Genomic DNA, 15,780 nt, shown 5'->3' on the forward strand with positions numbered 1-15,780 from the left:
CGGGGAGGGGGTGAGTGAAAAATTCACCCCTCTGAGCGACATAGCCAGGTCCTAGCCCAGTTTTAGTTGTAGACCAGGCCTGACTGAGAGCCAAGGGCCTGCAGCAAACCAGCTTTAACTTGGTCCCCAAGAGAATGGAAAACTCCCAGACTAAATCATGTCTACCTAGGGGGCTTGAGGGGAATGCCAATCCTAGATAAGATTATTTTAAATCCATTTCCTGCAGCACTGTATACCTTTAGAAATGATAAATCATGTTTTGTTTTGCAGAAGCTGCTTCTGTGTCACTTCAAACTGATACTGTCAACAGGGACTCAAAGGAAAACCTCTGCAGGTGCCAAGCACATTGGGCCTGCTACGTAACATGGTTGGAAACCAAGAGGGTACAATTTGGAGAGCAAGTCAGTAGGGCCCTGCAGATATCCATGGACCATATTTGCGGATCGGAGGCAGATACAAATTTTGTATCTGCGCAGGGCTCTACCAGTCAGAGACCAGTTGGGGCACAAGATTCCACCCCAAAGAGAAGCAGCAGCACAGATCTGTTACTTGAAAGGGGTACACTTCGGGGACTGGAAAAGGGCCTTAGACAGATGCTAACTCAGCAGACTGGGTGCAAGGGTTGCATACAAAGTTCTTCATCCATAGCCCATGTACTGTGAACTCCAGGTCATGTGTTTTTCTCTCTGACTGAAAGATACTATTTTCTGAAGCCGTACAGAAAAGATTTCTCTTAGTTCTTAGCTGTAAACAATGCAAATTTCTCATTAGTTCAAGATTTCCTGAGACTTAAGATGAGCAAAAGGCAGGTTTGCAGGGGAACGGTTCTCCCTATAAAGCTCCAACAGCAGTTCCTTAGAAGTCAACAAATGTGTAAAAGAAAACAGATTCTTGGAACAAAAATATGTACTCAATGTCACATTTCTTCTGCCCCCCTTCCTAACTGCACTGACTCGGTGACCTTCAATGTAATTGCCACTATTCTTATCTTCATCACCACTATGTTCCCCCACAGCTCTGCTACCTGGAGGAAAAAGGCCATCTCCATCATCACCACCACTAACCTCATCTTCATCACTGTGGTCTCTGCCAACACTAGTATAGCTTGTTGTGATGATGAAATCTCACTGTTTTTCTTGTCTTCACTACTTCTACCATGCCCTTCTCTAGCTAGGTGCTTATATGGGCCTCAGACCCATAGGGACAAATCATCATCATCTTCACTGGTATTTTTTTCAGCTCAACTGTCAATTTTTTTCAGTCCCTGGAATTATTTAACCAATGTTTTATGGAGACATATTCCAACCAATGGACTGCTTGCAAAGTATTCACTGGCACTGCTCCTTTGAGTATCCACTGCTTCTGCTGCATGAATGGTAAACTACGTCATGTGGGATTGTTGCTGCTCCCTGGTTCGATGGTGAGCTTTTGTAAACCGGAAGAGGGCTGAAGTCATTGGGACCACTGAATATATACAGTGTTGCACTGAAGTCAGCTTCGAGTTGGCCATACAAGTGTTTCATGAAGTGTTTCATGAATGCATATTTACACAAGTACACATGTTCTTGTGCACAAACACACAAAAATCATCTATATCAATATTTACAGAAATGAATAAACAAGTTACAGACACTGAAATAAATGTGCAAGTTCTATTCAAACAAATGGTCAAAAGACCCTTCTTTCCCCACAGCATTCTAATTTTCTAGCCTTTGACGAATATGTTAAAGGCTTCTTTGTCATATCTGGGTGTCAGAATGTGGAACGTTATGTGCAATATGTTTGAACCATTCTTATCTTCTTTGTATGTGTCTTTCTATTGTGAGACATGAGTCTCTGAATTATAATAGAGAGCCATGGTCCTATACACAGTTTCAAGGCTGAATTTGTTTTTTAAACCTAAGCAGTTCTCCAGCTCAAGCACTTTGGGCCAGATTTTGAAAAGCGCTTAGCACACAGCTGCTCTCATTGTAATATTTGTTGCCAGATTTTCTTATGTTTTCAACACTCAACATGCTGAGACTTTTTAAAAAAAGAAATCTGGCATCGATTGTGGGTGTCAAGCACTTTTGAAAATCTGTCCCATAGAACCCAATGAACATAAAAGCAAGAATGTGTGGCATTTTATCTCCATATTCAACGGTCTGAGAAGGAGCAAACTTGAAGAGATCTAGATTACTCCAACAATTCTGTTTTTAAATAGTTGTATTCCTGCCTGAAGAATAAATTACTGGAGTAAGTCGTTTCACTGAATGGAAGCATATAATCACAGAGATATATACATTATTTCCTGACATCTGCCTATTATTTAGTTGGCATGCAAGATGGATGTAGTTTACTTGTCCAAAAACTACAGAAAGTGCAATTTCTTATGGTGATTCAATTACAGAAGCACAGCTATTATTCACAGAAGATGAGAAACTGATCTCATAACTTCCATGAGGTTTTCTAGCCTGCAAATCTGTGGATAGCAGTATCTGATAAATGATCCAGCTACAACATCACTTTCTTGTCAACTAAGGATCTGATTTTCTGCATAGTGAGTTTGGCAAAGTGATAGAATGTATGCAAAACTTACTGTGCATTGTAGACTGTGAGTATAAGTTTATAGATTTATTTTCAGAGGATGTTTCCCAGGGGTGGATGAGTGCATGGATATGGGGTGGGAGGAGAGAGAAATATCAAGGGAGATATAATCTATTAATGAGATGGGTAGCGACTCATTCACAAAACAGTGTGGATTATTGCAAATGCTGTTATCTATAACTATTTGCCAAATAACTTCAACAAAAAGTTTTCACCCTCTGAGTCCATATGAATATTTAGTTTCATTGATCACCTCTGTTACATGGTTTTGTTTCAACATCCTAATGGGATTAAAAAATAAATAAATAAAACTGAAGCACAACAGACAATCAACAATCAATTATGCACCTCTGATACAAATGCATGCCATACATCTGGAGGAATACACATTGATGTGAATGTTTGTGATATTTTCAGGATTTGTGAATGTTTTCACCAGTACTTGCTTCTAGTTAAAAAGAAAGATGGGTAATGAATAATACAATCCCAAGAACCAGCGACTGGAAAACAGTACATCTATTCAGATTTTCAAAGATTTTCATATTTTCAAAGCTTTTTACTTTTAAACTAGTGGACAAGGTCAAGGATTTTTCCTTCCTCTTTAGGACTCTGAACTTCACAAGACAGGGACAATACCTTCTTACAATCCATGGAAAGTGCTTAACACATCATGAGATCTGCTACACACAAATGATGAGAACAATCTCTTACTATTAATTATTTGCAGAATTGACTAGGAAATATTCTTCCCCTGGAAAACATTAAATTCAAATACATTTTTTTTTAATTTTCAACATTTTTCTTCTACATTTTGGTTTTAAACCAAAACATTTTGGCTTTCATTGGTGAAAATCCAAATGCATTCTTATGAAAAATGGAAACTTTTTTACCCAAATTTCCATTTTCTCAAAAAGCTGCTTTTTGTACGCAAAAACAAAAAAGCAGGGATGAACATTTTTTTTCCAACTCTAATTATTTGTAATGCACCAATGTGCTAATCTCACAAACAGTACGGGACTGAACTCCGAGCCATGGATGTCTGCAGAGAGGAGCTGCATCCTTCAGACTCTCTCCCTTCTACAAGAAAAACAGATGTAACTTCTGGTCTAAAATCAATCTGCATGTTTTCTTTCACTTCACTCTACCGCTTTGCTGATCATTCCCAGAACTTTGGCCCCTTATATTCTTCATAAGGCTGCAGCAATAAAAAACCCAGTCCCAACTCCTTGAGAGTAAATCATCAGCCCAAACAAATGAAATTCCTGCCATCAAAAGTATTGTGTTGCCATGGTAGCGGTGGATCCTAAAATAAAGGCACCATTCAGAATTGTCAGAGGCCTGTCACGGTGTGGGAAATAAGAACTCATTGGCCTAAATTCTAAGGGATAATGAGAACCCAGAATGCACTGTGACAACATCTCCCCACCCCCGTACATCAATAAGGGTTTCCCCATGATAACCTTAAAGCAATTGGATAGTGTACTGGATGGGGAAGCACCTGCAGCCCTGGATTTCCTTTAGCTCCTGTCAGTTCCTGCCACTCACCCTCAGCATCTGAACATAAAGTTGTTGGGTGGAGAGATGCATGCTTATAGCCAAAGGCAGCAAGTTAACATCAGGCTTTATTAAAAAGAAGATAAGGAGGATTAGTGTTCCGTGAATCATGTTGCTGCACCAAGATGGTGCGATTCTGGACGCAGCCAGCAGATGGTAACACACGGTGTCTGTAAAGATTACAACACCCTTTTGCATTTATATAGCTCCTTTCCATCCAAGGATGGAGCATCCTTAAACTCCATCGCAAAGTTGGGTAAAATTTCCTGTTATCCCTATTTTTACAGACGTTGAAACCAAGGCACAGGCAACGCTAAAATCACACAATGAGTCAGGGACAGAATCAAGACTTGAACTGTGGTCTCCTGATTCCTGGTCCCCATCTCTAACCACTAGATTCTCCTCCTGTCTTATGCACAGACTCTCTACAAGGTGTTGGAGTAGCAGAATGGAGCAAGTTTGGAAGATACGCTCAAGCTCAGAGCCTGCATCAGCTAAAGCCTGTTTAACAAACTCTCTATTTTCACGACCAAAAGAGGCACTTCCTGTCCATGATCTCATTTGCTTGAGTACACTTCTAAAGCTTGCAGACGATACCAAGCTGGGAGGGGTTGCAAGTGCTTTGGAGGATAGGATTAAAATTCAGAATGGTCTGGACAAACTGGAGAAATGGTCTGAAGTAAATAGGATGTAATTCAATATGGACAACGTATTCCACTTAGGAAGGAACAATCAGTTGCACACATACAAAATGATAAATGACTGCCTAGGAAGGAGTACCGTGGAAAGGAATCTGGGGGCCATAGTGGACCACAAGCTAAATAGGAGTCAACAGTGTAACACTGTTGCAAAAAAAGCAAACATCATTCTGGGATGTTTTAGCAGGAGTATTGTAAGCAAGACATGAGAAGTAATTTGTCCGCTCTACTCTGCGCTGATTAGGCCTCAACTGGAATATTGTGTCCAGTTCTGGGTGCCACATTTCAGGAAAAATGTGGACAAAATGAAGAAAATCCAGAAAAGAGCAAAAAAAATGATTAAAGGTCTAGAAAACATGACCTATGAGGGAAGATTGAAAAAAATAGGTTTGTTTAGTCTGGAAAAGAGAAGACTGAGAGGGGACATGATAACAGTTTTCAAGTTTTCTTCTTAACCTCTGAGAATAGGACAAGAAGCAATGGGCTTAAATTGCAGCAAGGGCGGTTTAGGTTGGACATTAGGAAAAATTTCCTAACTGTCAGTGTGTTTAAGCACTGGAATAAATTGCCTAGGGAGGTTGTGGAATCTCCATCATTGGTGATTTTTAAGAGCAGGTTGGACAAACACCTGTCAGGGATGGTCCAGATAATACTTAGTCCCGCCTTGAGTGCAGGGGACTGGACTAGATGACCTCTCGAGGACCCTTCCAGTTCTGATTCTATGATTAAATCAGCCTACTATAAAGGAAAATAGGAATGTTTAAATTCAAAACATATTATTAGTGATCAGAACACTCTCTGACAACTATCTGCCCCAGTTCACTCCCTACTGGCTAGCTGCTCACAACATATACACTACCATCCCAATTAGTGCTAATTAGTAACCTTTGCTGTTATTTGAATCAGCAGTGGAGACAGTCTCCTTCTCATCCCTAGAGAGGTAGGGTCCACCAGATGAGGGTAAAGGTATATCAGTGGCGCTGGACGGGCACAAGTGTTCCCCTCACTTTTTCCGTTTTGCAAATAAACAGAGAACAACAATCTGCAGAGCTGCTGTCAATCCAGCTCCTTTCATTAGCAACACATTCAACCACCACCAAAGTCTCCAAAATGTAACCAACATGAGGGCAATCATGACAATGAACATGATGATGAGGATGAGTTGTTACATTCCATCAATAAACTCAGGGCTGTGCAAAACCTCCAACGTAGATTGTCCCCTTGGTAAACATTTGCTGAATATACAGGATGAACTATATTCAGAATCTGGCTATTTGTGAACTTCCACTATTCAGCGTGTTGTGACTAAGTCAGCCTAAGTCACTTAGCTACTGTTTCTGTTCTTTGATTTGGTGACAAACATTTAAACAAAGAAATGAAAAATAATGAATAATTGTACAAACACAGTAAGACTCATCACAGAAATTCACAAAGATGTTGGGATTCAGAAATACTTGGGTTTCACTGGAATAGTCACAAATTATATGACTACAGGAATCATAAAGAATCTTATTTCATGGTTTAAAAAAAATACGTAATAAGGTTTTTGTTTTTTTTTAATATTCGACCAGCTCCACAGGAAGTTCAAACAAAACCTAAAGTAAATTTTTTTATGGTTGAAAATGGCCATATTAAGCACCCAGCTCCCCCTACATTATCTTTCATTTTTGCAGCAGCTTATGCACTTTCATGTTAAACAGCTAGGTCAGAAACAAATCTGCAGTCTGCAGATTTAAAGGTCTGAGGTCAAAGAGTTTTTAGTGGAGGACCCTCCTCTCTGGAAACTCAGTTGGTCCACTGAGTTAAGAACTGATGTAAAGACTTGAATAATGGAAGCTATTTGCAGTGCACTGCAACAAGCTATATTGGTCCTATGGAATCCAGGACACGTTATGTACTTCCAAACCCCATCTATTAACTATTTATTTATATAGAGACATGGAGTGGACACATCAGAGTTGGGGTCTTTTGATCTTCAAGCCATACAGCAATGCCTATCTATTTATTCCTGGCTTTTGCCAAAGTATGGTTGTGTGGGCAGGTTATTTTGATAGCTTAATTTAAGGGAGCAGGGTCAACTCCATTTATTTTGGATGGACACTGGCCCTTGCACGGTCTCTAAGGAACCATACATGCTCCCAGAGATTACGACACATGGGTTTTGTTAAATAAATTAAAGCAGATCTGCTATCACATTCACTTCATAAATAATGCATGTTCATTGCAGGCATAGCAAAAGGCTAACAGATTGCTTTGACCTGCCTGTGAGGTGTATTGTAATGGCTGTTACCATTTTACCTTAATAAATAAAATAATAATAATATTTTGCACTTACATAGTGCCTTAAATCTAAGGACCTCCGAATGCCATACAAAAGTAGGTATACACCATCACCACCAGTTTGCAGATGGGGCAGCAACTGAAGTACAGGGAGTTGAAAGATGAGATTAAACTGGATATAGTTTGCACAGCCTGAAAGATGTTATTTTTTACTTGTGATAGTGCCTAGGAACTCTAGCCCTGGACCGGAACCCTGCTGTGCTATATGCTGTACAACCACAGAACAAAAAATTGGTCCTTTCCCCAAACAACTTACCATCATTATGGGCTCTCTTTTGATGTCTAAACCATAATAATCTTGGTCAAACCCTGGCATCTTATGTATGTGAACAAGAATCTCGCTTGTCATTTCTTTGGCTGATGACAAGTCACCTCTTTTTCCTTGCAACTGTGGTTTTAAGGGAACCAGAAGGTAATATGTCATCAGAAAGACTGGGGCCCAAGTTTCCAAGAGGAACTAGTGATTTTCTTATTAGCTGTTTGTGGGCTTCGAGCATATGCATATTACATTTTAAAAAAAGTAAATTTAAGGAATCATATGATGTCCTTTTCTGTTTCTACCCCGACTAGCAGATTGTCCCATTGACCCAAATGTTGTCCCAGTGGTCTGGTGGAGGAGTTATACCCATCAACACATCTCTCCGAGGCACCAAGTCCATTCCCAGTCTTGCAAAAGCACTTCCACTAGGTCCAATTCCATTTGCAAAATCTAAGGTGCTGCTTTAGCAACACCAAGTCTCAAGGACGTTCTGCTGATGAAAGCATTTCTGTACCAGCAGGTTAGGAATGACCGTACAATGGCATCTCTTGTAGAAAGTAATCATTTTGGGAAAAAAATGTCCCCTGATATTGTAAACATTCACTGTCATTCAAATGATGGTTAAGGATACAGATAGGGATGGTCTTGAAAACACAGGAGAGATTGTGTGGGGTGTATGTGTGTTGGAGAGGTGTCTGAATTACAGAGTTCAGATTTGAACTTCACCAGAGTTGAGGGCATTTTAGATGCGGCATTTTAGATGCAGCATTTTTGTTTGGGTCTATTTCAGGAGAGAGAAAAATCTGGTTATTAACCCTACTTAGCAAATTTCTGCACTCTACCTGATTAAATTTTTGAAATGGGGACTGGAAAAAAAGCTAAGGCAGTTCATGGATTAGGTGGCATTAGCATACCAAGGCCAGCATGGCACCTTCTCTTTTCATGTATTACGGGCTCCAAATCCATTCCTCGGCAATGGAAAATAGATCAGGTTTTCAAACGGATTCCTCCCTTCCCAGCCCAAAGGAAAACAACATCTAATTCTTCTCCTGCCCTTTTCTGCTGAGCTTGCAAGCTTGAGGAACTTAAAGAGGATCAATGCACATCTAGAGCACAGCAGGAGAGGGAAAAAACAGGGGTTGCTGGGTCAGAGCAGAGAATTTGTCCAGGTAAACTATGGTGAACCATGAGAATTTTGCAGGGGTGAACTACCTGTTCGATTAATGCTACTCCCAAGGTTGCACTGTGATATAAACCTCCTCATGTAATGAGGCACCTGTCGATGGCATAGTGTGCTCTGGGGAGAAGCAGGAGAAAGCTGGCCATTTGAGAAACAGATTAATCATTCTGCATCCATCTTGCCATACTCTAGGCTTGGTTTCCATGAATGCTGGCTCTTCTGGGGCACTATTGTGTCACTATTACATTAATGATGTTGATGTCCATATGAGACAGGTGCTAGTCACATCACTTAATATACTGTTCATAGGTTCATAGACTTTAAGGCCAGCAAGGACCATTATGATCTAGTCTGACCACCTGACTAACACAAGTCTTAGAATTTTACCCAATAATCTGAGCTAGAGAATGTTTTTAGAAAGACATCCCATCTTGGTTTAAAGACTTCAAGTGACAGCAAATCCACCACATTCTTTGGTTTGTTTTTCCAGTGTGTAATCACCCTCTTTGTAAAATATGTGTACCTTATTTCTAGCCTCTGCCTTACTGGAAGGCAATCCCACCCCAATGGTGGGCATGGTAGAAGAACCTGAGAGAACAGCGTGTCTGCTGTATTAAGACTCTGGATGGTTGGTTTAATTTTCTACATTTGAATAAGTCTGGCTTCATTTTTTTCCTGTCCCGGAAGTGCTGACCCAGCCACACACCCAAAATTATTGTTTTTCCTGCAAAAGAACTGATGAAAAGAACAACAAAAATAATACATTTTATTTGAAATGTTTCAAGTTTTGGTGAAAAGCAAAAAACTGAACTCTATCTCTGAGCTGCAACCCAGCCAATGCACGCACATCTTGTAGTGCCACCAAAACTTATGACAATAGCAACTCCAACTCTTAACACTAGAGTCAGAGGAACAAGTGCCTAAACATCCCCAGCAAGCCAGTTTTCGGACGGTTGTTCCCAGAGGACGGGATAGCTTTGGGAAAGGGAAAAGAGTAATTGTCATCTTTTGGTCAATGGTTTGAATTTCACCCAGGTTAGTAGAGACCTGCATTCCAACAATATCTTCTATCTCACACTCAGGGCTTGTTTACACTGCAAAGTTGTCGACAAAACTTTTAAAAAAGGCCCCCCATGAAAGACAAAAGTTTTGCCTACACAAGTGGCAGGACAAAGCTAATGCCACTCATAGGGCTGGAAGTATTTTCTCGGTTGTGTTAATACAACCTTGTCGCTAAAACCTGCATGGTATAGACAAGCCCTCAGAGTTCCTCATGAATTAAGCTGCACGATGCCCTTGTGACCCAGATGAGCAGTAATCATCCTCTTTTCTGCAAATGAATAAACTGAAGCACAGAACATCTAAGTGACTTGCCGAAGTCTGTGGCAGAGCTGGGGACAGAGCTCAGATCCCACCTGGATTTGCAGGTCTATGCTTTAGCCACAAGGCCAGCTTGCCCCTCATTGTCTCTCATTGCCATTTGACAGATGTGCCGCATCCTGTATGACATTAGTTAGGGAACTTCAGTCCAATTCCTAGTGGAGAGGGGAGTGCATCACAAAAACCACTAGCAAGTTTGGCATTAACTTGCCCCTGCCTTGGTGGTCTTGGCAGAGATGCCAAGGACTGAATGGGCCATGAAGATTGAACTCCCCCTCCTTCTCTACAGGGGGACTCTGCAGGCCAGCGTTCAGACACATGAACAGTGTAGCATAGAGGAAGACTGCCCATCTCCTAGGGTCTTCAGTCTCCATGGCCATCAGTCTGACACTTTTCACCAGCACTAAACTCACTTTAAAGGTACGTAATGGGTGGCAAACAGAGATTTAATTTGGCTCTAAAAGCATGAGTCACTACTGTTTGAACTAAAAGACTGCATCCATTAGCTTGGAGTTAGCAACAATCTAATATAAACTTAAAATAGCTCAGCCACTAGAAGGGGGACAAAGACACTGTGGGCAGCAGGATGAACCCTCTACAGGTAACAGCAGGGGCTATTGCCTTGTCCTAGTGGGAGCCTTCTCAGCTGCAGGGAACGGGAGGTTTGGCCAATGACATACCTGCTTTCACTGTATTCCTTCTTCTCTCTCACGCGCAACCACTTCCGCAGCAGGACACGCTTGCGCCGTGGGGAGGCGCTGGGCGTAGAGCAATTCGACCATGGGGTGTCCTCGTCACTGGATGGGGTGATTTCTATGGATGGGAGTTGCAGGAACTCTTTGTTGGGCGAAGGAGAGTCCTGGTACGCGCCAGCCTCCAGGCTCTGCTCTTGCACGTTCTTCATCCGTCTCATCTTGAAGCGCCTCCTGCGCAGAGTGGGGGTGGACGAACTGGACCAGGCCCGGCTGCACTCTGGCACCTGTTGCTCTGGGACCTGCAATGCCGGGAGCTGGAGCGTTTCTGTCATATTGGCAGCAGGCATCAGATCCCCTTTCACCTTTCCCTCCCACCTCTGCTCTATCTCTTGGATCTCACTATAAACTACACCACAAACTAAAAGCTGCCCTTCTCCACTCCTCCCCAGTTCAGCATGTTCCCACCCCTCGAGAAGGAAATCTCATGTTTCTCGGTGCTATCATTTAATGGGGGTGCAGGAGGGAGGGATGCTCAGACCACGAGTGGAACCAGTTTCAAAGTTTCTCTTTTGTTTTCTCCTCCTTTCTTACTGAGAAGCAACTTCCTCTTCTGCCTGGTCTCTTTCAGGGCAGTGAGTTTAGCCTCTGGTACGAGAACTGTTGACAACCTGCTGGGCTCTCTTGGCTTTCTTCATTCTGCTGTTTTCTCTGCTCTTTGCCCAGTCATGGATCAGTGAACACTTCTCCGGAGCTGTGCTGGAAAACAGTCTTGGGAGACCGAGAGCAACCTGGAGCTGTGAGGAGGTCAGACAGAGAGAGAGAGAGGGAGGGAGGAAGGGAAGCAATGATACTAGATAAAATCGGAGAAGGGGGAGGGTGATGGAAGTTCTTTTTCTGTAGCAGATAAGAAATGCACAGGCAGCTGCTGCAAGTGTAACTGCACTCCTAATCCCAAGGGCTGGGTTCTATATTACCAAACACGCCTCTACTGCCATCAGCCTAATGAAAGAGGATAAAGGGGGAAAATAACTTCTCATGCAAGCCGATTGGCAGACTTCCTCTCTGTCCCACCTTCCTATTTGGTTGTCCCACCCTGCAGGGGGAGGGGAAGGAGTGGACTCCAAGTTCCATCATCTTGTTACTGCATATATTATTTTTCACTTCGTTTGAATACACATATACAGAGAGAGGGCAGAAGTGGGGAGAAAGTTTGAGGAGCAGCTCAAAGGCAGCAGGGCACTGAGATTGGGATTCTGGCCGACTTTGTTTTTCCAAGGGTTCATGGACACTGCTTCCAAAATGACACACTGAGTGATAGATGGATCTGAGTTTAGGAACTGACACTGCGAAGACAAACACCACACAGAGAGAGACAAGACGACATGCAGGACAGGCCTGAGAAAAACACAAATACACACTCCCCCGGGGGGGAAGATTCCCAGGCACTGACTAGACCAGAGATAGACAACCTATGGCACGCGTGCCAAAGGTGGCACGTGAGCTGATTTTCAGTGGCACTCACACTGCCCAGGTCCTGGTCACCAGTCCAGGGGGCTCTGCATTTTAATTTAATTTTAAATGAAGCTTCTTCAACATTTTAAAAATCGTATTTACTTTACATACAACAATAGTTTAGTGATATATAATAGACATATAGAAAAAGACCTTCTAAAAATGTTTAAATGTATTACTGGCATGTGAAACCTTAAATTAGAGTGAATAAATGAAGACTCGGCACAGCACTTCTGAAAGGTTGCTGACTCCTGGACTAGACCAAGAGGAAATGAAGGTTTCTGTCAAGGGTTACACCTGGATAGCTCGATGGAAGAGCTTTGTAAAACTTTGGGAATGTAACCCCAAGCCTGCCAGAATGTGCTGTGACCAAGGGATCAATACAACTCCCCCATCAGGTTCACCAAAGTTTTGCTGAAGGGTTTCAAGCAAGGCTAGGATGAGTTATGATTTCACCTGAAAATCATGTAAAACTCAGCAGATTCTGTCATGGATGTGCCTGGGAATTTAGACTCCACAGCCAAATACAGAGCTGAATTTCACTGCTTGTCTTCATCTCTGAAATAGGCTGATCCCACACCTCAGAACTGAAGATCCCCACAGCTGGGGCTCAGAGGGGGAAGGACTTCAAAATCCGGAGCTGAATTTTGAAGTTTGGTCCTCACCTCTGCTTCCAGCGGTTGGAATGCATCAAGCAAAAACAGACAGGGTACAAGCAGGTGCGAGGATTGAACGAAGGAAGATTTGGGTGGGTGGAAAGCAAGATCAGAGAGATAAGAGGATTCACTGTTCATTACCAAAAAAAAATAAAAAATCACTGGTTTGCAGCCTGAGATCACTCTATTTTGCAATCCCCTTCACTCATTGCTCCTCCTATGGCTCAGAAATTAGCTAGAACTTTAAGCACCATCTGTATTTATCCATTTCTAGAGCATCCAACACCATGGTTATCTAGATGACTTCCATAAACACGCAATCAAAATGACACCCCCCCTCTGTGAACGGCCACATATCTCCAAAAGCACAAAACACCATTAATTCAAATAAAACACAGAGACTTAAGGAGACAAAAGAGCAAAAGGTTTATTGTTTCGTGTCCAGCACAAACACAGTTGTATTATTTGCTCATTACAAGGACTGATACCTTTATTTTAATATTTTTCTATAATACGGTGAAACCTGAACTCACAATTACCTGAGAACTGCAGTCACCTGTTGTAACAGCCAATGCCATAACAGTTTCCTTAGTAAGTCACCTTGTATTCAGCAGCCACAAGTCTGATGATGTTACTAGCCACCTGTTGACTCACTGAAAATTTATTGTGAGCATCCTACTAGGATACGTAGAAACCAAAAGCTTATAATACAGTCTGTAAAGTGCAGCATACAAAGAAGTATTGTAGCTATGGTTTATTCTAGATTGGGTTATTGTGTTGTTTTGCACTGCTTTATTCCGATGAGAGGAAAAAAGAATGGGGGGCGGGCGTGAAAATATTGTTTCTGTTTTTCATCAAAGTTTCATTATCAGCAAAGTTTTTGAACCCTCTGCCCATTTCTAAGGTACTGCAGTATGTAAACGACCAGTCCATTTGGTGGACACCATTACCACATACCTTAGTGGGTCTGATTTCCTCTGGAAACCTTTGTGAAATGTGTGAGGTTGAATTGGATGTTGTATTAGGGACAGGTAAACCAGCTCAAGAACTTTTAATTAATTCCCCCTCCCCAACCACACACACACTCCCGCTTGAATAATAAAACACACAGAGCATGTTACACCTTCACGAGGATCCAACCCCAAATCCTCCATCTCCAAGACACCACCAGGATTTGCCCCAGCAGAAGGTTCTTTCCCCAAAGTCTATCTCTGATCTCTCAAAAATCTGATTTTGTTAGCACACCATGATTCTTCCCCATATAACAAAGAATCCCTGAGTGCAGAATTCTCCCTATTTCATATCACGAGAACCTTCCTCAGTGAGACTCAACCAGTTGGACAAGCACAGTGTCTGCCCCTTTAACTCTAAGTGCTTTGCTGATTATTAAACAATACTTATTTAAGCTTGAACATTCTGGGTCATTTTTATTTTGGACAGTGGACACTGGACACCTCTCTGATGCGCTATGAAAACCAGAAGCTATGTAGTGAGAGAGATAACTCAAACTTCCTGACCTACAATTTGAAAAATACCATCCATGAACAGGAATTCTCACTGTGCAGCACACAAAACTGAGACACGTTGCTGTCCCTGTCAGAGGCTTTCTTTGCACTGCTAGGTCTCTGCATCGTTTGATCTCGGTTATCAGCCATGTTGGTAAAGTTATATCATCTTGGAGAGGATTCACATTTTTTAAGAATACTGCCAGCACCATCTAGCATGGCTCTGGGACCCTTAGCTCCTTGCCAGGACATGGCACAGGAATTATTCTTCAGATCAGCAGAGAATTGGTGGATAAGTAGATTTATTTTTCCTAATTTTGAACCTGTTTGGAAGTTTGACTCCAGTTCAAACATTCTGGAGTTTGCAGCCTGCTTAGGAGAGACTGAAAAAAGGAACAGAGAAAAACTAAATAGACTCTATATACTGGATATAGATCATCTACTTGTACTAATTCAGATTCTATGGGGTCCTTCTATCCCTACTACACAGGTTAGATCATTTCCCATTAGTTAACTTTCTTCTAAACTAAATCATTCTTGAGAAGGAAGGAGGAGAAAAGACCCAGATAAAATACAAGAAAAACAGTTGTGAATTACAAGTAGTTTGCAAATGCAGAACAACTCTGAAAATGACTTCAGGAGATTAAACCCTTCAGATGTGTGAGATTTGCCCTCCCTATACTTTGAGAAATCTTTCAGTAGGAGCAGGGAGATTACTGCAGATATAATGCTTGGAAATTTTTACCAAATCCACCTTTTACCAAATCACCTTTGCAGGTCAAAAAGTTTAATTTGCTGAACATTTCCTCCAAACACACACACCCTCAAAAATGGCACTTTTTACTATATCTGCCATGCTTCAGGCAAAATACTGATCCTATAGGGACAAAATTTTGAATTCAAAATTCCAAAACTACTGAAGTTTTTCTCTATGAAATTTTACAGTGTGTGTGTGAGAGAGAGAGAGAGAGAGAGAGAGAGAGAGAAAGAGAGAGAACTTCAAATAAAAAGTAAAGACCTCTGTTTACATGTGGAGGGTGGGAGGGTTGTTATAAATATTGTGGAAAGCTCTACATTCTCTTTGGAATCCCAGTAAAAGTTTTCTCCTGCTGTCTGAAGGCCCAGCACTGAAACACTCCCTTAGAAATGGAATCCCTAAAAACCCTGGGGTCCAGTGCACACATACCCTGATACCTTCAGCTAGAATTAGGATTTGGAACATGATGCTCTTGTGGATACAGGGATGGATGGTGACTCAGGAGACTGGGGTTCTGTAGCTAGCTCTGCAACAGTTCTCCAGTGTCACCTTGGGCAAGTCACTTAATTTCCGTACCCGTATTTCCCCATTTAAAACATGAGTTACTAGTATTTCCCTGCCTCATGCAGATGATGTGAAGATACATTTCTTAGCATAT

The 15,780-nt window shown here is 41.8% G+C and overlaps 1 protein-coding gene across 6 annotated transcripts in view; it reads right to left on the reverse strand.

Annotated features, from left to right (window-relative positions):
* The window catches only part of GRAMD1B (GRAM domain containing 1B), a 203,686-nt gene that overhangs the window by 127,450 nt on the left and 60,456 nt on the right, over positions 1-15,780 (reverse strand). For 5 of the 6 annotated variants that reach the window (XM_032802336.2, XM_032802334.2, XM_032802331.2 and 2 more), the window contains exon 1: positions 10,678-11,609. The exons of the other annotated variant lie outside the window; for it this stretch is intronic. In XM_032802336.2, the coding sequence (XP_032658227.1) occupies positions 10,678-11,039 (362 nt within the window). In that variant the 5' untranslated portion in view covers positions 11,040-11,609. Of the gene's footprint in view, positions 1-10,677; positions 11,610-15,780 lie in introns of those variants that run through there. 6 annotated transcript variants of the gene reach the window in all.

The sequence above is a fragment of the Chelonoidis abingdonii genome, chromosome 18 (assembly GCF_003597395.2).
Source record: "Chelonoidis abingdonii isolate Lonesome George chromosome 18, CheloAbing_2.0, whole genome shotgun sequence".
NCBI lineage: Eukaryota > Metazoa > Chordata > Testudines > Testudinidae > Chelonoidis > Chelonoidis abingdonii.